The following is a 20323-nucleotide window of genomic DNA, read 5'->3' on the forward strand; positions in this document are numbered from 1 at the left end:
TGAGACACAGGAAAGGTCAGCAAGCACAGAAGGAGGTACTCCACACTGCTAGTTATCAAGGAAGCGCCCAATAAAACCACAGTGAGCTACCACGAGAGCGGCAATCGTAGAGGCTGGTGAAGACATGGAGCCCTCGGAACTACTGCACACTGCCGAGGAGACAAGATAGCGCAATCACTGGAAAATTGAGAGTTTCTTCAAAAAGTTATCATAGGACCCAGCTACTCTGCCGTAAGTACTTAACTCAAGAGAAAAGAGTATTTATGTCCACACAAAGATTTCCATGTGAATATTTATAGTCCCTTTATTCACAGGGACTAAAAACTGGAAACAGCTCCAATACCAGTGCCCCTGCCAAGGGGTGAATGATGAATAAAATGTGGTACACTCATACCATGGAACACCATTCAGCAATAAAAAGTGACCAGCTACTGATACTATGCAACAACCTGAATGAAATCTCAAAAACCACTGCTGAGTGAAAGAAGTCAAAGACAAAAGAGTACACAGTAAGTGCGTTATATAAAATTCCAGGAAATACAAACTAACTTACAGTGACAGAAAGCAGATCAGGGGTGTCTGGGGCTGAGGGTTGAGGGAGGGGTAGCCTGCAGTTAGGAGGAAACATTCTGTATTTTGATTGTGGTGAAGGAGTCACTGGTATATACCTGTCAATTTGTATACTTTAAATGGATGCTATTTACTGTACAAAGATGATCTGATTCCACTGGCATCAGATTTACCCATACAATCTCTATGAACTGATATACTCACTTTCATAAGTGCTGTTTAAATTTGAGGAGATGAGTAAGGGGGGATAGCTAAGTCAGTCTCAAGTCTCACATAATCACTGCTGATGGGACCCATAAAGCACATTAATATAACCCAACTCAAAGAACTTTGAATGGACAGGTTTTAAGAATTCTGTGAACTGAAAACCTTTCCTGTTCACAACATTCTGATCTTCCTGTTTGGAACATGTATTTCAAGTTAGATTAAAATGCAGGATTCCAAGAATTAGTAAATAATCCTTTATATTAAAACAAGTTTTCATTTGTAACCCCTTTGGGATACTGTCCTTACTAAAACAAAACAAAACATCAAAAACAACTCTGTTGCGCAGATTCAATTTGTTTAAAAACATTTTGTTATGGGTCTTACAAAGGCTTGAAGAAACCTGCTCAACTCTGGAACAACATTATCAACTCAGAATATTAAGACTAAAGAAAATAAGGTCCCATTTTCTAGTAAGTTTTATTCATTCTTTTAAAATACTAGACTAGTTTTTTGATAAGATCTTACAGGGACCTGTCAGATGGGTGAATGACAGATTAATGAAAAAAAATCACCTTCTAACACAAAGTAAATAGCATTTTAAATAATTTGTCACTATATATTGGGCAAAATTGGGAAGGGTTGTTTTTTTCCGGCTGAGTACAGATGTGTGAAATACACACGTGACTTCCCAGATTCTTTTCAGAGACTATTACAGGTTCCTGGAGTCAAATTAAGTTTCATGCTTGACTTTAGACAATGTCCTTTCGGAAGAGAGAAATAAAATCCTAAATTCAGGAATCAGTGGAGGTGACTTCGTTAAAAAAAATTGAGCTTTGAAATGATTTGCCAGACACATGCTTTCAAAACTCTGCAAACAATTCTAAACAGAATTGGAAAAACTCATTTTAAAAACTGCTTTTCCTATTTCTGGCCTTAAATACACCCCCTTTTAACCAAATCATAAGGCATATGTCCAGCATGACTCTCAGTTCTTTCTGAGACTATAACCCTTCATATATCATAATTTCTTATCATCCAAAATAGAAAAGAGATTAGCCTTTGTGTCCAATATACATTCATATACTTAAAAATCAAAAGGCCACCACAGCTACAGGATTACAACTTCCTGATGTAGTATAAAGGATATTTTATTAATCTAATTGTTTTCAGACATATTTACAGGACAGCATTTTGAGTTTTTCATCTAATTTTTCTCTAAGAGAGGCTTAAACCTAGGGAGTTTTGTGTCAGAATTATTTTTCAGTCTACAAGCATCAATATCTGACTAATAATGTCAACTTCTTGTGCCATGGAAAATGTCTTGGGGGGAGGGTAACAGCTCAGTGGTAGAGCGCGCGTTTGGCATGCACGAGATCCTGGGTTCAATCCCCAGCACCTCCATTAAAAAGAGAAAAGAAAAGAAGAGAAAAGAAAACATCTTTCACTGCTTGTTGTCTAAGAGAGCTCTTCACTTATTATTGCGGTGATAGCAGAGCTCAATCTGTGAGAAGAGCTACGGGCTATCAGTTCCTAAAAAAAAACCCCAAAACTGGGAGTTAAGAAATTGGGAGGTGGGGTAGAGGAAGGTGTATTTAAGAGAGATGAAGTGGAAATATTAGTATGAGCATAAATATTTCAGGAAAATTTACAGTAAGGTCCATATGAATTGAGAACACGGTGTTTATCTGGGAGAGAATGGCAAGGCTGACAATTGGAAGTCCCAGCCAGAATGTTAACAGTGTAAGGGATTAACAGATTACCTAATCAAGGTTCAAGGAGACTAAATGAGTTGCCCAATTAAATGACTTAGCATGGTGCCTGGCATATAACAGATGTTCCATAAATGTTGGTACCTCTCTGTCGCTACCCCCAACCAAGGTCCCACACCAGTAAGTTGTACAATAACCACCACACAACCATCACATAAATTTTCTAACAGTTCTCCTGTCCTCCAGAGACACCAGGTCCTTTCCTCTGCCTATTTCAAGGAACGGTGTATTACTATTACCTCTATAATACCGAGCTTTTAGAGTTACTGTGAGCATTAGAGATTGTGTAAAATGGCAAGCACCTAGAAGTCCAATAAATGCTAGCATGGGGTTTCCATTGTGCCTTCTCTCAAACACATCCTTCCCATTTATGGTAGCAGCAATGTTTGTGTGTGTGTGTGTGTGTGTGTGTGTGTGTATCTCTGTGCGCATGCACACGAACTTATATGAAGGGAATGAAGAGTCAGGGATGCAAATATCAGACATACTTGAGACTCAATTTTTGATAATTCTCCTCCTTTCCCCAAGATCCTGATGTGACCTCACTCCATTTAGAATTCCCTGCCATTGTGAGTCACTACCAATGTCAGGCGTGAACTCAGATGTATTGGAATGGGTAAAAAAAGGTAATGGGAGCAACAGCACCTTCATTCAGGGACATGTTGACAAAAACAATGTCTCATCACAAATTCACAACTCAACCTAGGCTCGTCATCATCTCTCCAATTAACACACAAGGCCCCTGAAAATAGGATGTCGCATCTTGTATGTGTCTAAGAACAGGATATTAGACGCTTAATAATCATTAATTGTTTTTAATCATCCTCAAAACTCAATATTTTAAAATTCAGCCTGCATGTAACTATCCAAGAACACATACTGTCATAATGAACTAGCTTTTCACGTAAGTCAAAAGAGAAAGACTGGTAAATCAGTTTCTAAAGAAAATGCGGTAAACATTTCATCTAAGAAGGAATATAACTTTAAACTCTGGTTCTGAAGTTCATGAATGGCCTGAAACTGTAGGCAAATTTTTATGTAGGTATATTTTTCCTCCCTAGAGAGCACACAGCTTCCGTTACACTTCAAAAAAAAAAATAATAAATAAATAAAAAACACCCCAAAACAAACCAACTCCCGCAAATGCTGAAGAACCACTGCTCTATACTGCGCCTCCCCCCTGGCTTTAAAGTTCAAGCTCTCATGGACAGGCCCTGCTCAGCTGGGTTTCTACAAGGACATTTTAAAATCAAACGCAGGCTAGTAGTCATCCTTAGGAGGAAGGATGTTATGGAGGGGGGGCATCAGAAGGGCTTCGAGGCACCGAAAATATTGTGGATTTGGGTGCTGGTTACAAAAGAGTGCTCGCCTTGTGAAAATTCATCAAGCTGAACAGCTATGATTTTTGTATCTGTCTAAGGGTATATTTCAATAAGAGGTTTAAAAAAAAAAACAGTAACAAGATGGGTCACTTATACTCAGCAGACATCATTACATAATGTAGAAAAGAAGCTCTTAAAAATCATATACCAGGACATCAAATATACTTCAATTAAAAAAATTATGAACTAGTAAAGGTCCATATAGTGAAGAGCTGAAACCTGCAGACAACAGCCAGTGAGGCACTGCGGCCCCCAGTCCAACAGCCGGGAAGTAACCAACCAAGGCCTCCCAACAGATGAGCCTGGAGACAGGCTCTCCATCCTCAGTCAAGCCTTGAGACTGACTGCAGCCCCAGCTGACAGTTTGCGGGCAAACAGAGACCCTGAACCAGAGCCCTCTAGTTAAGCCACTCCCAGATCCCTGACTGAGAAAATCTATGAGATAATACATGTTTGGTTTTAAAATAAAAATGATGCAATGTCTGAATACTATCTTCCTTACATATTTTGAGTGAGCAGAGTAGCCTCGGTTAGCTGTACCTACGGAGACATTAGCTTATCAGTTTAAATTGGCAACTTTCCCTTCTTGGAAGGTTGTGGTACAATATTGCTTTCGAAACCCAACCAAGAAAAAAGAAAATACAGCTGGTGGTTATGAACATCAATTTCTGGACCAAATGGAAGTAAATTTATCTGTAAGATACAGAACAGGGGTCTTCTTATGCTCTTTTCTCCTACCTCCATCTAAAGCAGAGATTCCATTACAGGAATATATTTTGTTTTATTGAATGAGTGTTAATGATACCACATGCATATACACAACCTTAATTTTTCTGAAGGCTTTTCTCACAAGAGGAAGTAAACTAAATCAGAATTATTAAGTACCTATAAATACATTATTTTAAAATACAGACATAGTATTTGTAGCAGTCCACAGAAGAGGTAGATGGGGTGAAGGGATATAGCCATCCCAGTATCATCTGACACAAATGTAGCATGTTTTGAAATCAGCGTCTCAGTTCTTGTATCTGTTTGTACTTCTGAAGCCTGCCTGAGGAGCATATCAGAATCTGACACTTCAGCAGTCTGACTCCAGTATCTTTCTCAGCTCTGAGTCCTCTGCAGTGCCCAGCACAGCAAAGGGCCTTGTCCACACTAAGCCTTACTGTATTAGCTTAACAGAAAAAAAGTTACAGAACTGTTTTTTTTTCCCATTTAAAATTCTCAAAAGTTGTACAGAATTCTCTTCGCAAAATGAACCACCTATAGGTCTTCTTCTTGTGTTTCCTTGCATATTTTTAAAAGTTAAATTTGACAACTATCTTTTGCTATAATCAGGCTAAACTTCTGCATTCTGTTAAAATTTAACCTACCAGTTTTAATGATTCTTTGACTCCCTAGAATTACACTGGTGGTCAATATTTAAACAAATATCACTATCTGAAAACAGTATTTTCTGTTATTACATCGTCATAATGCAGAGTCCAGTAAGTAATACTTTAAGAGTCTCTGTAAGGCCCAGCATAACATGATAAATCCAACAAAAACCCAGAATTATCCTTCATTTATGTTACTATTTATATTAATAATTTTACTTTAATATAGTTACATATACTTATATATTAAGCAATCTACTTAATATATAATGATAGTATATATTTTCCTTTTCCTCTCAAGATCCTGAATACCAGCTAGCCTATTAAAGCTAACATCTGGTCCTTCTTAATTTTTTTTCATTACCACTGTACACTAAGAGTCATCTTCATTTCTTTGCAATAACTAGCCAGTAAGTGAAAATACTGAATCCTCATTATCTTCATCTAACTTTAGATTTAAAAAAAAAAAAGGAGCATTCATTTTATGAAGATAAATACAAATGAGTTTTTTTTTTTTCACCATCAATCACTGCCTCCATGGTGGATGTAAGATAAGGTCACCTAAGACCAAGAATTAGACACTCATCACAACAAGGACTTTCTTACAAGCCTCTCTTTGAAAAAGGCTTGTCTATGATATCCACAGAGCTAAAAGACAAGCCAAATATTATAATTTTTCCATTACTACCGATTTGTGACTTTCATTAAACACTTATCAGAAGAGATGCTCAGGACTCCAGCAGGAGAATCATATGACGCTTAGTGTCAAAAAAACTGCTCACCCTGGTGGTTCAGAAAAGTATGAGATACATAATGACTCAACTATTTAGTATTACATATGAAACTTTCAAATAACCACTGTCTTGAATCTGTGATAAGACTCCTTTTTTTTAATAGACCCCTTTTTAAATGTCATGTTCCAGAAGTGTTTTCAGAAAAGTATTCCCCCTCAACACACTCAGATTTGTCCTCAATCTATTCATTTATTCACTCATTCCACACAGGGGAGAGTTTATCTTTTTCTTGGGAAGATTTTCTACTACAATAAAGTCTCCGAGCATCCAATACTAAAAATACTTTAGTCTAACAAAGAAAAGCAATACACTCCATTCTATTTAAACAGAAAAAAATTCTCTCACAAACTCACCCTGCTGTTATAAAGACCACTCATTTAGAGAGTAACACCCTACAACTCTCAAAAGTCAAACAAAATACTGGACTGGCATAATCCTCTTTGCTTTTAAAAGTAAATAAATTCTTACTTTGGTAGTTTTTTTTGTTTTTTTTTTTTTGGGTGGGAGAAATACATCACCTTACTAAAAATAAGGCAGATCCTCCTCTGAGACAAAAATGCTATGAAGATTGCTTTCACCCACCATGACTTTCCTTTGGTGCGGAATGACAACCTTTTGGTTCAAAATGTGGAAGAGCTCACATTAAGAGATACTTCTCTGCAGGAGATAAAACAGATGTATATTCATAAAAGTACATGGGGACTTACTCTGCCTTCCAAAGCATCATTCAGAAAGGCTATCTGTTCAAACTATGTTCTGGAATGCACATGGACACTATTTTTTTTCTCCTTCAGTAGATAAGAGCACGGGACCCAAAGTCAAAAGCCTCTGATCCACTTTACCTTACCCAAAGCAAATCTCATACCAGTTCTGTGCTTTGATTTGCTTCTTCAAAATGACAGAAGTAATTCTTGCCTATCTACTTTTTTAGGATGGAAGAATTGAAAAAAAAATCACATAAAAATCCTTCACGCTTCTTAGAAATGGCTGCTATAAAACTCAAGGTGCTACACCATTATTATTACTATTACCACCTTGTATCAAGTTTATTGCTACTTCTGAATTAGCCCATGATACCGGCTTTAAAAAAAACAAATCTTGTGGTCTTCCATCTGTGGTTGCAATTTCTGATATAATTCTGTCCTGATAACTTGAACCTCACATTCCAAAGATTTACTGATCCCTGGCCTGAGAACTTTAGTCCCATCTCTCCCAAAGAAACTGATAGAAGTCACACCACTCCACCTTCCTGCAGACATAGGTAGGCATAAAGTTAGGAATAAGATCATCCTTTTTACTTGAGGAATGATACTATACAGTATGCGAAATTAGGCGACACTTTTTATCCTACTTCTTTACTTCCCACAACACAGAACCTGTGCTCTTACCTAGAATAATCCGAAGGTTTCTGACAACAGATTTGTGATTTACAATATCTATCATAAAAATATCAGATCTTAGGCACAGGGAGGAAAAACTTTCTGAGTTTGCAAGGGATAACCCTGACTCCTCCAGCTACTATGAGGTTTGCCGTGGGTTGTCCCTTCCGAGGGCCTGTACCATGTCTTTGAAGAAAAGTGGCCTGGGCCCAAAGCACGCCCGGGTCTGCTCTTGGGCCCGATCGGGACCCTCCAGAGCAACGTCTGCACCCAATGATGCATCTCTCAGTTCAGACACACCCCCTCCACCCCGCGTTTCAGAGGAGGTGTGGGCACTCAACTCCTTCACTGTGGATAGGGGGACCGAAGGGAGGGCGGGCCCAGGCCTGAGCACCCATTTTGGAGGTTGGGGAGCTCGGCCCTGCAGGCTGTGTGATCAGGAGTGCGGGAGTGAAGGGCGCAACCGTGGGAGGGGGAAGGAGGCCCGAGGGGGGTCCCTTGGATTCGGGGGCTCGAAGAGGAAGGCGGCGGGAAGGACTCGGTCGAGCGAGGTTTATCAGTGCGAGGTATTCTTTTTGTTATTCGTTTGGGGCCGGCGGGTGCAAGGGGGCAGCCCCCCCTCAGGACAGAGTCGGCCAAGGGTCTCCCTCTCTCCTCCGTCTTGGGGGGCACTGAGGACTTGTGGGAGGCCTCCCTCCAGCGGGAGGACAGTCACTGATAAGGGACGTAGGCTGTGCCCGCCGGGGCGCGGATCCCCAAACCTCCAGCCCCGCGCGAGAGGCGTGGGACCGGGTGGGAGGGGATGGAGGAGGCCCCCGGCCCGGGAGGCGGGAAAGGCCCCAGAGCTCCGGGACGGGCGGCGGCTCCGGAGCCCCGAGTGGCGGCGCCGCGGGCCCGGCGAGCCCCGAGCCTGCCCGAGCCCCTTGGGCCGCGTGCACCCCCGTTCCCCACTCTCCGCGGCCGCCCCCTCCCCCGCGGCTCCTCTCACCTGCACATGATCCGCCATTTTGCTCCATTCATGCTCCTCTCCGGCCCCCCTCCCCCCCAGCGCGCACCTCGGCCGGGCCGCCGCCGCCGCCGCCGTCGCCGCTGCGCCTGCGCGCTGGGGGCTCGTCGCGCTGCGCTCGCGGCGTAGCGCCGCCCGGCTGCGCAGGCCCGGGCGGCCCGGGCCGCGGTTGGAGAATGCGCAGCGCCGTCGGGACGGCGTAAAGCCGCGGCAACGTCAGCGGCCCGGGGACGCGGGGGGCGGGTGGAGGAAGGAGCGGGCCGGGGGGCGCGAGGGGAGGGGGCCGGGGGAACAAAGCTTTGTTTACATGGTTTTTAAAGGGGCCGCGCTCGCTCCGATGGGCAGCGGAGATCCTGCAGCGGGAGTTGGCGCTGCCTTCGCTCCTCGCCTTGGTGAGGGCTCCTGGAGGGGCCGGGACCTGTCCCCACCCAGACCTCTGCACCTGGCGGATGCCTCGCTTCCCGAGTGTCTTCAGGACGTTCCCGGACGCCCCCCCACCCCGCTGCCTCCGCGCCGCTGTAACGCTACACTCCGGGGGGGCCTTCCGGTGCGCCACAGCCCCGACCCCCTCAGGACCACCTTAGGACGCCTGCATTATTCTTTACTTTCCGCTGTCGGCGGCGGCCGAATTTGTGTCTTTCTGGCTTTCTGCTCCAGTGGACAACAGCCATTGCTCTCTGATCCTGGGTTTTACCAGCAGCCCAAATAGTGATCCCCTTGTTTTCGTTTCTCTCCCTTTCTCTGCAATAAACGTTCATGGAAATAGCCTCCAGGTAGTGGTGATGATGGAAACATGCAGAAGGCACAGTTCAGATCTCCCTCAGCAGCTTGGCTTAACTAGTCGTCTAGGCTGCCTCCTTTAGAGGGGTCAGAAGCTGGGAAAGGTGGTGGTGGGGAGAGATAAAGGGGTTTTAGGACCCCCGGGCTCAGTCTGAGTAGGAACCATCCCTCTGGGTCAGATCAGGTAAGGCCCTGCCTGCTGAGGCCAGTCCCAGTCCTTCCCACCAGGAATTGTCTGTGTTAGATAATGCTGGTTCCTGTTTTCCACTGGATTCCACTCTGGCTTCCAGTCAAGGCCCCCTGATTAGATTTTAGCTGGATGCTGAGAGTATTGGTTGTTTGAAGTCTGTATTGACTAGGGGCACCACGTGCGACGGAAATGATGATAGTAGTGAATAATACACACTTTCTGTTGTGGTTGGAGCAAACTGTGCTCAGCATTCATTTCTACCTTCATCCTCCTCGGAGTGTGTCTTCCTGATTTGCTGAGGTAGGGCACCGAAAAACTACATTACCCAGACTTCCTTGCAGCTAGGGTTCTGTATGCAAGTTAGGCTCTGCCAATTAGATTCTCCCAGAGAAGAATTTGGAGTCAGAGCTTTAGACTGTAGCTTCTGGCAAGCCTAGCCCCTGATATGTGGGATTTTTCTATTTCTGTCTTCCAACAACCTTCCGGTATCCAGATGTTAGCTCCCTGAGGGGAGAGAGCAGGGGTGGTGGGTCAGGTGCTTCCTTGGTATCTTCGTGGAGTGACAATGCAGCCTTCCAATTCCCTGCTTGCCTTTAGGGTAGAAATAACAGACCCCAAGCCACCCCCCACCAACAGCCCTCCCCCATATCTATTTCTCTCCCTCTGTCTCACCCAGCTCAGTAAACAATACCATCATTCACTCAGTTGTGCAAACTAAACACCCAGGAGTTACCTTGATTCCTTGTGTCTTAACAGTCCCCCATATCCAATCCACCTGCAAGTCCTATTAAATCTCTATCCAGTAGATGCCCAAATCTGGCGCCTCCTCTTCATCACCACTGCTAACCCTGGTCCAGGCCACTATCCCATTTCTCCTGGGCTCTGATAATAGATTCCCAGCGTGTTTCCTTACTTCCTGTCTTGCCCCTTGATAATCCATGTTCCATATAGTGGCAGAACATCCTTTTAAAATCATAGATCAGATTGTTCATGCCCCGGCTTCAAAATTCTCAAGTGGCCTCCCGTTACGTTTAGAATACCTTCCAAATCTTTGCTAAGCCTAAGAGGCTGTGTGATCTGACCTCATCTCTCCTGTGTCCCCTCCAGCTCACAATGCTCTGGCCATTCTGCCCTTCTTGCAGTTTCTCACCGCCAGCTGTTCCTGCCTCGGGGTCTTTGAAGGAACTTCCGCCTGGAATGTTTTCCCCTCAGATCTTTAAGTGGCTGGTTCCCTCTTATCTTCGATGTCTTAGTTCAGTTGTTATCTCCTCAGAGAGGCTTTTCTCATGGCTCTATTGAAAGTTGTCTCCTGACCCCATCACTGTCATACTTGCATCACTGGTCACTGTCAGTCCCAAACTATTTAGTTACATATTTATTGTTCTCATTGTCTGAGTCTCCAACTAGAAAGGAACCACACTGAAAACAGATTCTATATGTCTTATTTATGCTCCGTTTCTTCTACCTCTGCACAGAGTAGATGCTCAAAAGAATAATTTTTGAGTTAATTAATTTCCTCCTATCTCAGTCTAATTTTCTGGTACATTGGGGCTCGTTTGAGAACATAAAGCATTTGAAGTATTGTGCCAATGTTAAGTAACATAATTATTATGTTATTATGTTACATTATAAGCCCTTCATCTCAGAGAATTGGGTTCTCTCTTAGTACTGGGAGAAGTGATACACTTAGTGGAGAAAGGGTGAGGACTAAGAATAAAATCCAAGAGACTGGGGTTGTCTTTCCTCCCCTGCAGTCTGGAACCACTGCAGTGGGAGGAGGCAGGGATGGGATCTTTAATGAATCCCTGCTAACTTATTTCTGTGCTCAGTCCTCCATCCTTCCCAGGCCCACAGCAGCTCCTGGCCCGTTTCATACCTCCTTTCCTATTATGTGCCCAGAGCTACCCCTTGGGTAGCTGCCCCCATCTATCCATCATATGGGGGTTACCTAGTCTCCAGGCCGGCCCAAGGAATCAGTCACTTCTGTTCCTTCCTTTCTTACCTCCAAAGACAAACTCAGAAGCCCTTTTGTGTTAAGGATTTAGTTGCTAATCACTGATGAGAAGAATAACAAAAAGTTGCAAATTTCCTGGAGCTGTGGTCTCTGGATCTGTATGGTTCCTGACTCTGGCTGAGACAGACCATTGTGAAAGAAAGGATCCTGGTGGCTTATACTGAGGCACAAACGAGATGTGGGGCATCCCTTTCCAATAAAAGCAAAGAGAAGCCCAGGGGCACCCCTACCCCCATTTGTGCCCCAGTGTAAACCACTGGGACCCTTTCCTTTATGATGCTTTCTCTTCCCATCACTGGTGCCTGGGTGACCGAAGGGCCTCGGGTTCTCTGTCCCTCTGCTGTGTTTTAGAGCTGTGCTTTCTAGATCCCTGCTCACAGGGTTTGCCTGTGGCCAGACAGAAGGTGGTAGGGTTAGTACTTCCATCGAGGCGTTCCCACAAGTCCTGCCAGGAAAAGTGGGTGTTGCTCTGAGTTCACTCCTGCTGCAGGCAATAGCCATGGGCAAAGAACTTCTCCAGCTACCACAGGCAAAGGATGGCATGGGGGTGTCTGAAGCACTGGGGCTCAGGCCTCCAGGTTTAAATAGTTTCCGAGTAATCTGTCAAGCTCGAGTGCCCCCTAGTGGTTCTGAGTGGAATGTGTCCAGTTTACCTTAGGGAAAAGCGATGAGTGGGCGGGTGGGGGCGGGGGGACATCCTCTATTGTCTCGCTACTCAAAGTCACGTCTGGTCGCCCCAGGGTGACATCAGCATCTCAGGTCTGGCTGCAGCCCTGCTGCATCAGAATCTGCACTGTTAACAAGATCTGCACACTGAAGTTTGAAAGGCAACCCACCCCTCCAAGGATGACCCTACAAGCCCTTCTCTTCCCACTCCATAAGGAGACGAAGCTGTCGGCCACAGACCTTGCAGCTCCCAGGTATCGCTGCCTCCCCTACAGGACTAGAGAGATGGAATAGGCCGCCCGGTTCCATGCTCCTAACCACTTCCCAAGGAGCCTTTTTCCCCCACACCAGCATCCTTGGTTCCCCCTTGGTCTCTGGATCCACCAGTTCAAATCCAGGCAGCAGGGCTGAGTGGGTGAGCTTCCCGTGCCTCAGCCCTCTCCTCCCAGAGCTGTAGCATTCATCTTTTAGAGCTGTTTTGGTGCATGTCCAGCAGAAGGCCTGAGCGGGGCACTGCTCTGCTCTCCTTTCCAAGACAACCGAACCCCTGTGGGAGAGGAAACAGCTCCCTCACATAAGCATGCATTACGGGGTTACCCCAAGAGTGCTGATCTAATTCTCCGGTTTCCCCAACATTTCTGTGCCATGCCTCCATCAAACTGCTTCTCTAAACCATCTGGCTCTAGATTAAATATTCTTTGGGGAGCTTAGAGTTCCCCAAAGCAATGTGTCTTCTTGCATGGAATCCACTTAGAAGGCAGCAATAAAAAGATCATTGAATTAAAGACCAGGCGTCCGGGTACTTCCTCCTCTGCCCCTGTGACCTCAGGAGAGTTGCAAACAGGTGTGTTCATACCTGCCCTTCCTTCTTCCAGGGATGGATAATGTGGCTGGAGATAGTGTATGCCTGGAGTTTTGGTCACTATGAAGCACTTTTGATAACTATTCAAGCCTCTTTCTTTTCCTTTCTTTTCCTTTCCTTTCCTTTCCTTTCCTTTCCTTTCCTTTCCTTTCCTTTCCTTTTCTTTTCTTTTCCTTCCTCCCTCCCTTCCTTCCTTCCTTCCTTCCTTTCTCTCTCTTTCTTTCTTCCTTCCTTTCTTTCTTTCTTTCTTTCTTTCTTTCTTTCTTTCTTTTCTTTCTTTCTTTCTTTCTTTCTTTCTTTCTTTCTTTCTTTCTTTCTTTCTTTCTTCCTTCCTTCCTTTCTTTCTTCCTTCCTTCCTTCCTTCCTTCCTTTCCTTCCTTCCTTCCTTCCTTCCTTCCTTCCTTCTTTCTTCCTTCCTTCCTTCCTTCCTTCCTTCCTTCCTTCCTTCCTTCCTTTCTTTCTTTCTTTCTTTCTTTCTTTCTTTCTTTCTTTCTTTCTTTCTTTCTTTCTTTCTTTCTTTCTTTCTTTCTTTCTTTCTTTCTTTCCTTTCTTTTTTAAATAGAAGAGATTGTTGTTGTAACATAGGAAGATAATCTCCCGATGGAACTCAAGTGCCTTTATAACTCTCACAAAGGCTGGAAAGAAGGTGAACTCTGACGCTTGAGATGAGCTCAGGGAGCGTAGTGTGCTTCATCGTGGGGACGTACATGCCTCTAGAACCTCAAGGAGGTGGTGTAGGTGTGTGTCGTGGTGGTGGGCAGGGAGTGGCTCCCACAGGCGAAACAGTAGCGGTGAGGCTCACCTGTCCAGTGGGCTGGGTGTGTGCTCTCAGCTCCTACTGAGTTGAGAGACTTGGGTTCCTGTTTGGTGGCCCTTAGACCTTCATGAGCCTCAGTCTCCTCATTAAAAAAATTTTTTTCTGTTTAATTGAAGCATAGTCAATTTACAATATTGGTGTACAGCACAGTGATTCAGTTATACATATGTACATTCCTTTTCATCTTCTTTTTCATTATAGGCCATTACTAGGTAGTGAATATAGTTCCCTGTGCTCTACAGTAGGACCTTCTTGTTTATCTATTTTATGTGTAGTAGTTAGTGTCTGCAAATCCCCAACTCCCAATTTATCCCTCTCCAACCCCTCCCCCCTGGTAACCTTGAGTTTGTCTTCTATGTCTGTGAGTCTGTTTCTGTTAGTCTCCTCGTTTTCATTTGTTTTGGGCTCTTTTGGTGGGGGTGGGGAATTAGGTTTATTAATTAATTTATTTTAACGGAGGGACCGGGGCTTGAACCCAGGATCCCGTGCATGCTAAGCCAGCGCTCTGCCACTGAGCTACACCCTCCCCCCGTCTCCTCGTTTTTCAAATGATGGAGTTGGGCTGCTTGATTTCTAAGTTCTCTGCTTGCTCCGTCATGCTGAGCATCCAGCTTGAGCGTGGGGGCCTCTGGCTACCGGTTTTACTGTCGAATTTTATTCCTGGGCCTCCGTTCTAGTGGGTCAGCCACTCTGTGTGGGTGACTCCCTGCGCCGGCCCCTGTCCCTAAGCTGTTGCTCACTGAAGCACTGGAGTTTGGCTTTTTGGAAGTTCTCTCTCACTCACTGAAAATGCAGGAAGCTTGAACGTGAAACTCATCAAAAAGAAAAACACACACACACACACACACACGCACACACACACACACAGCGCAAGAAACCACAGGGCCTATCGGCCTGTCGTCATCGAGCAGACTAGAATAGTGCAGAAAACTCTAGGCAGAGAGGAAATGAACTTGAGAGAAGGGGGAACACAGGGCAGAGAGGAGAGAAAGAAGGCGGGAGTGGAAGGAGCAGGCTGAGGCGCAGGGGCGCGGGGTGGTGGGAGGATGGGGGACGCGGCGGTAAAGCAGGGCTTCCTGTACCTTCAGCAGCAGCAGACTTTTGGAAAGGTAGGGAGAGCTCGGCTGGGTGGGGGCCAGGCCGAGGGGCTGGGGAGCTGCTAGAAACTCCTGGGGAGGAGAGGAGGTCCCAGGATGTTCCACAACCCTCATGGGATGGTGGGGACGTGCTGTCTGCCGCATTAGGCCCAGAGCACAAGCTGGGGAGGGTTCTTTCCTTGGCAACCGCTCCCCTCCCAGCCTGGGCGGCAAACTGCCCTGCTGACAGCTGCTCCCCCAGGAGGGACGGGTACAGGAGGGCTCCCCTCTGTTTCTCGCCTTTCTTGCGCTGTGGTGACTCCTCTCGGGGCCACCTGGGAGGGAATGGAACATCGGAGGCAATGATTTGGGATTGAGGTAGAGGTTCCTTCCTCCTTTCCTGCCCCCCCCCCCGCCGCCCCGGGTGCATGTGGCTGTTGTTGAGCTCGAGTTGGGGTCTCTGGGAGCCAGGGCCCCAGCATGTCCAACTTCCTTCTCCTTCCCTTGGCCTCCTTGAATGAGGAAGTCCTCTTTCCCTCAGCTGACCCAGGGTTCTTCTCTGTCTCTCATGGCCCAACTTGTAGGGGATGAGGCGGGAAGGTTTAGGAGGGTGAGCTGACGCTCCTGGAGACAGGTCCTTCTCTAGGGCCTCACACAGGACGAGAAGGCTGGGCCCCAGTCTGGACCCTCAGGGTGCCCTCCCCACCCCTTCCGGGCTTCAGGATGCACAGCCTTTCCACCTCTAGACTCAGAGCTGCTGGGCTGGGCCTGCCAGGCCTCCCTGCAGTCGCCTCCATGGGGCTCACTGCTGTGCCTCTTTTTGCCTTTGGCGTCCTCTCTGTGTCATCCCAGGCCTCTTTCTTGGATGTTTGGGGTGGATCTCCAACACTTTCTAACTCCTAAGGCCTCTGTTATGCTCTCTGCCTTCCTGGGTCTCCTGTGATTGTCACCTCCATCTCCCCCCCCCACCATCTCTCCATCTCCCCACCTGCCACGCATCTGGGGGTAGAAATGGCGCCGATTCGGGGCTATGCTATACGGCGGGTCAGGCTGCACCCTGGCCCGGCTGGAACTCCAGGAGGGCCCGGAGAAGCCACGCCGGGGCGAGGCCCCGAGGAAGGTGATCCGCCTCGGTGACTGCCTACGGGTGGCCGAGGCCGGTGGGGAGGCCAGCAGCCCCCGGGACACCAGTGCCTTCTTCCTGGAGACCACAGAGCGCCTATACCTGCTGGCGGCCCCCACTGCAGAGCGTGGTGACTGGATACAGGCCATCTGCCTCCTGGCCTTCCCTGTGAGTCATCCGGGGCTGCAGAAAGGGCGTGGGGCACTGGCTGCTTGCTGTGGGCAGGTGTTCTAAGAGCTGAGGTCAGGATGCTGGAGGTGGTCCCTTGGTGGTGGTGGTAGGGGGGTCCCAATTCAGAATGCAGATGGGGCAACAGGCTGAGTGTGCTTTGAAAGGAAGCTGGACCAGAGGGGGGGCTTGGAATTGATGGTGGTGGTGAGTCCCTGGCCTCCTCCCCAGGGCCAGAGGAAGGAGCTGTCGGGGCCGCAGAGGAAGGTGAGGTGCATGGAGGAGAATGAATTGTACAGCAACACGACCACAGGTGAGGTGGGGGGCCTGCTTCTTCTCCCTGAGTGCTCTCCCCAGGGCGTGATGGGGAGGAGACGTGGGCTGGGGCTGCCTCTGAGTCTTCCTGCCTTGTGGCTGCCTCTGGCCCTGGCCAGCCCCCTTATCAGCCTCTCCGCATCGCTTCCGGCATGGCCCAAGGTGGGGGAGGCTGGCCTGCCTTAAATGTCAGCCCTTCACCCTTGACCCATGTGGTCTGGTCCAGGCCCTGCTGGTGGGAAAGGGCGGGCTCAGGGGTCCAGGTGAAGGCGCTGCTGTTGAATGCTCCCTTGTTGGGACCTGAGCAATTGTCTGTAAAAAATGGTCTTTCTGTGGATTTAAGGTGTCCTGTAGCAAGGGAGCTTTTTGCTGACAAGGCAGTCCCCCTCTTGCAGTCTGTCTAGCCCTCTGGGTATGTGTGTGTGTGTGTGTGTGTGTGTGGAGCAGGTGGACACGGGGGCAGGGGAGACATCCAGGCTCCACCCGCTGGAGGGCACCAGATGGCGTCAGCAGGGCATGGGTGGGCTGAGAGCTGGGAGGGCAGGGTCGGCTGCACCTGCAGCCGTGGCAGTAGGGATCGGGGAGGCGGCTGGGTTGGGGTGAGAGATGAGATGGAGAAGACAAGGCCGTGGCTCTGGCGACGGGCAGGAAGGATGTGGGCACGAGTTCAGGGTGCATGTGGCTCAGGCATGATGCCTCCTGGGGGAGGAGGTGGAGGTACCTGGCCTCTGGGGGAGTATGACCTGGCGTGGAGCAGCTCAGCCTTCAAGATGCAGGCTGCAGGGTCATGGGGTCATTGGTAATACTTTTGTTGGAGACCTGGAACGCTTACTGAGAGCAGGGTGGAGTCGAGACAGGCCAGCTGCTTCCCATTAACTGCCTCTTCGTCCTCCTCTCTCTTCTCCCCAGTGGCCCCCTGCAAAAAGTTTGCAGTGACCATGAGACCCACAGAAGCCAGTGAGAGGTGCCGGCTGCGGGGCGCCTACACGCTCCTGGCTGGGGAGAGTGCCCTGGAGCTGTGGGGTGGCCCTGAGCCGGGCACCCAGCTGTACGAGTGGCCCTACAGATTCCTGCGGCGCTTTGGGCGGGACAAGGTGAGAGGGGCCGCAGCGGGCAGGGAGAGGGCGAAGGGGCCCTCAAAGGAAGAGAGAATGGGAGGAGGAAGAAAAGGCGGGCTGAAGTCCTGCAGAAGGAAAATGGCCCAGCCCAGGGGCGGGAGGAGGGACCCAGGGAAGGAGAGACGGTGGTGGAGGTGGGGAAGGAAAGGAAAGGAAGAGGTAGGGGGACGTTAGAGGGGGGATGGTGGCTGGCATCATGGAGGCTCACACATGGATGGATGGGATGGAGAAGGAAGGAAGATGAGCGAGGACTTCGCTCGTGAGAAAAAAATGGAGGGAGGGAGGGGAAGCTGCTTGGGGAGGGGACTTGCAGTTCCTGGCTGGAAGGGTAGTTGGAGGGGACAGATTTGTGGCTGGGGGCTGGATCCAGGAGCAGCAGCCCCGCCTGGTGGCCTGGCAGTAATCTCCTCTCCCCTCGACCCAGGTAACCTTTTCCTTCGAGGCTGGCCGGCGCTGCATCTCTGGGGAGGGCAACTTTGAGTTCGAAACCCGGCAAGGCAACGAGATCTTCCTGGCACTGGAGGAGGCCATCTCTGCCCAGAAGAAGGCTGCCTCTCCTGGGCCCCAAACCCAGCCAGCCCCGGCGCCCATGGTGCTGCCCCGGCCAGACAGCCCGTACGCCCGGCCCCACGACTCACTGCCACCACCGTCGCCCACCATCCCGGTGCCTGCCCCCCGGCAGCGGGGCCCGGAGGGGGAGTACGCGGTGCCCTTCGATGCAGTGGCCCGGAACCTGGGGAAGAGCTTGAGGGGCGTCCTGGTCGTCCCTCCCCAGCCCCGGGCAGACCCTCTGTACGACAGCATCGAGGAGCATCCGCCTCCACGACCTGACCACATATATGACGAGCCTGAGGGGGTGGCCACCCTGTCCCTGTATGACAGCCCGCAGGAGCCCCAGGGTGAGGCCTGGAGGAGGCAGGCCACAGCAGATGGGGACCCCAGAGGCGTCCAGCATGTCTACACAGCAGAGAAGGACTTTTCTGCCTCTGGCTGGCCACAGGGAACTGAGTATGACAACATCATACTTAAGAAAGGCCCGAAGTGATGAGGGGTGGAGGAGACGCGGACCCCACTGGATGCCAGTGCTGGCGTGGTCCTGTGCACACTGGCCAGGGTGAGAGGCCAGGGAAGAGGCCTCCTCTTCTAGCTGCTGCTGGGGACTCCTGGCCACGGCCTCCCAGGAACCTCCCTCTGCTCCTTCCAGAACCCTAGGCTTGGCCGCCTCAGTTTGGTCTGAGGATCCGTCCCAGGGCCTGCTGCGTGAGTCACGATCCCAGAGCAGGAACAGTGCCCTGAGGAGACCCACTCTCCTCCTACTCCTTTTCTACTTCCTCTTCTTTCTTTCCCCAGCCTAAAGGGAACCTCTGGCATTTGGGGAAGAGGACAAAAAGATGGCCACACATGGCCCCGGTTCCTTGGCTTGTGCAGGCTACCAGCCTGCTGACATCCCCTTCAGGGGACAGCCCAGGAGGATGACTGAAGCTTTCTGCAGGTTTTGGACTTCTCCGTGGCATTAAACGTTTCTGAAATATTTTTGCATGGCATGAGTGTGTGAAGTGGGGGTGGGACAGGCACAGCCCTGCTGGGGATGAGTCCTCCGACTGGCCACCCCGACCCATCCTCTCCCAGCAGCAAGGTCTGCTCTGGGTCCCAAGCATCTGTCCACAGAGGCAGAGGTCTGCAGAAGTCAGGGCACCCTGGGAAAGATGTTCAAGCATCTCTGACTCTTCGTTAAGGTGGAGTCCGTGCCAGAAAAATAGCGGGGAAGCTGTTTGTGTGTGTAAACCTGGACTGGAATATAGGTAGGAGTTGGCAGTTACTGAGCCTCTTAGGCACCAGAAACGAGACTAATCCCACTCAATCCCTTGCCGTCCTGAGACTCACCCTCTTCATCTGTAAAATAGGGGGTTCCTCCATGTAGGCACTGGGACCCCTTCCTGCTCTGAAGCTCCCCATTGGCCCTCGGATCTCATGTCCCCACAGGCCAGGCCCTGCACACACTCTTCTTATCAAAACCTGCTTATATAGGAGGGAGCGCATAGCTCAGCGGTAGAGCGCGTGCCTCGTGTGCACGAGGTCCTGGGTTCAATCCCCAGCACCGCCATTAAAAACAAACAAACCAACCTAATTACCTCCCCCCTCAAAAAAATAAATAAATAAACCCAGAAGGGGCTGAGATGAGGGCACAGATGTCCATAACGAAAGGGGGACAAGAGTGCCACAAGAAGTGACTCGGGGCCCTGGGAGTCAGAGGAGATAACTGTTCGTGCTGGGGACCAAGAAAGGCTTCATGTCAAAGGTGGCATTTTCAGGGTGGGAAGGGACGCGATGAAGATTAAAGGAATGGGGAAAGAGCATCCTGGGTAGAAGAACCTGAGTGGAGGTGTGGGGGCAGGGACACACATATGCTCAGAAAGGCTTCTACATTCAGAGTAGTTTGGGAAGGCAGACTCCTGGAGGAATTGGTACCTAATTAAAGGCGAAGGAGGAATGACAAGGCTTCTGAGCAGAAAGTCCCATGAGAGCTGCATGTAATGGCAATGACCCTGACAGCCCTTGGAGAAAGCACTGGGGGTAGAGTGGGTCGGGCTGAATTGGGAGGAGAAATTCAGAAAGACTGGGGATTCAAATGCCACTGTAGAGAGAGGGCCTGTGGGTCTTGGAGTCACCTCGGATGTGGAACATGGAGAAATGGGGTTTCTGGAGAGATT

General features: G+C 48.9%; 2 protein-coding genes and 1 non-coding gene across 6 annotated transcripts in view; 2 read left to right on the plus strand and 1 right to left on the minus strand.

Moving 5' to 3' along the window:
- XPO7 (exportin 7) overlaps nucleotides 1–8615 on the minus strand; it is a 73075-nt gene extending 64460 nt beyond the window's left edge. Inside the window, exon 1 of one of the 2 annotated variants that reach the window (XM_072952718.1) lies at nucleotides 8466–8615. In XM_072952718.1, the coding sequence (XP_072808819.1) occupies nucleotides 8466–8483 (18 nt within the window). In that variant the 5' untranslated portion in view covers nucleotides 8484–8615. The remainder of the gene's footprint in view (nucleotides 1–8465) is intronic. The other variant, XM_072952719.1, reaches the window with a different exon arrangement.
- On the plus strand, nucleotides 7842–19143 carry DOK2 (docking protein 2). Of its 3 annotated transcripts, XM_006203262.4 has the most exons (5): nucleotides 13516–14921; nucleotides 15898–16179; nucleotides 16411–16492; nucleotides 17404–17588; nucleotides 18037–19143. In XM_006203262.4, the coding sequence occupies exons 1-5, from the start codon at nucleotides 14859–14861 to the stop codon at nucleotides 18655–18657; spliced, it is 1233 nt and encodes a 410-aa protein (XP_006203324.1). In that variant the 5' UTR covers nucleotides 13516–14858; the 3' UTR covers nucleotides 18658–19143. The 3 variants fall into 3 exon arrangements, 2 of the variants coding, with proteins under 2 accessions (XP_015093826.1, XP_006203324.1); XM_015238340.3 differs by lacking the exons at nucleotides 13516–14921; nucleotides 15898–16179; nucleotides 16411–16492 and adding an exon at nucleotides 7842–8043; XR_012066098.1 differs by lacking the exons at nucleotides 13516–14921; nucleotides 15898–16179; nucleotides 16411–16492; nucleotides 17404–17588; nucleotides 18037–19143 and adding exons at nucleotides 7842–8043; nucleotides 8804–9250.
- A 499-nt stretch (nucleotides 19144–19642) lies between these two features.
- On the plus strand, nucleotides 19643–19716 carry TRNAT-CGU (transfer RNA threonine (anticodon CGU)). The gene has a single exon. It is a non-coding gene; the product is annotated as a tRNA-Thr (tRNA).
- The last annotated feature ends 607 nt before the right edge of the window (nucleotides 19717–20323 follow it).

The sequence above is a fragment of the Vicugna pacos genome, chromosome 31 (assembly GCF_048564905.1).
Source record: "Vicugna pacos chromosome 31, VicPac4, whole genome shotgun sequence".
Taxonomy (NCBI): domain Eukaryota; kingdom Metazoa; phylum Chordata; class Mammalia; order Artiodactyla; family Camelidae; genus Vicugna; species Vicugna pacos.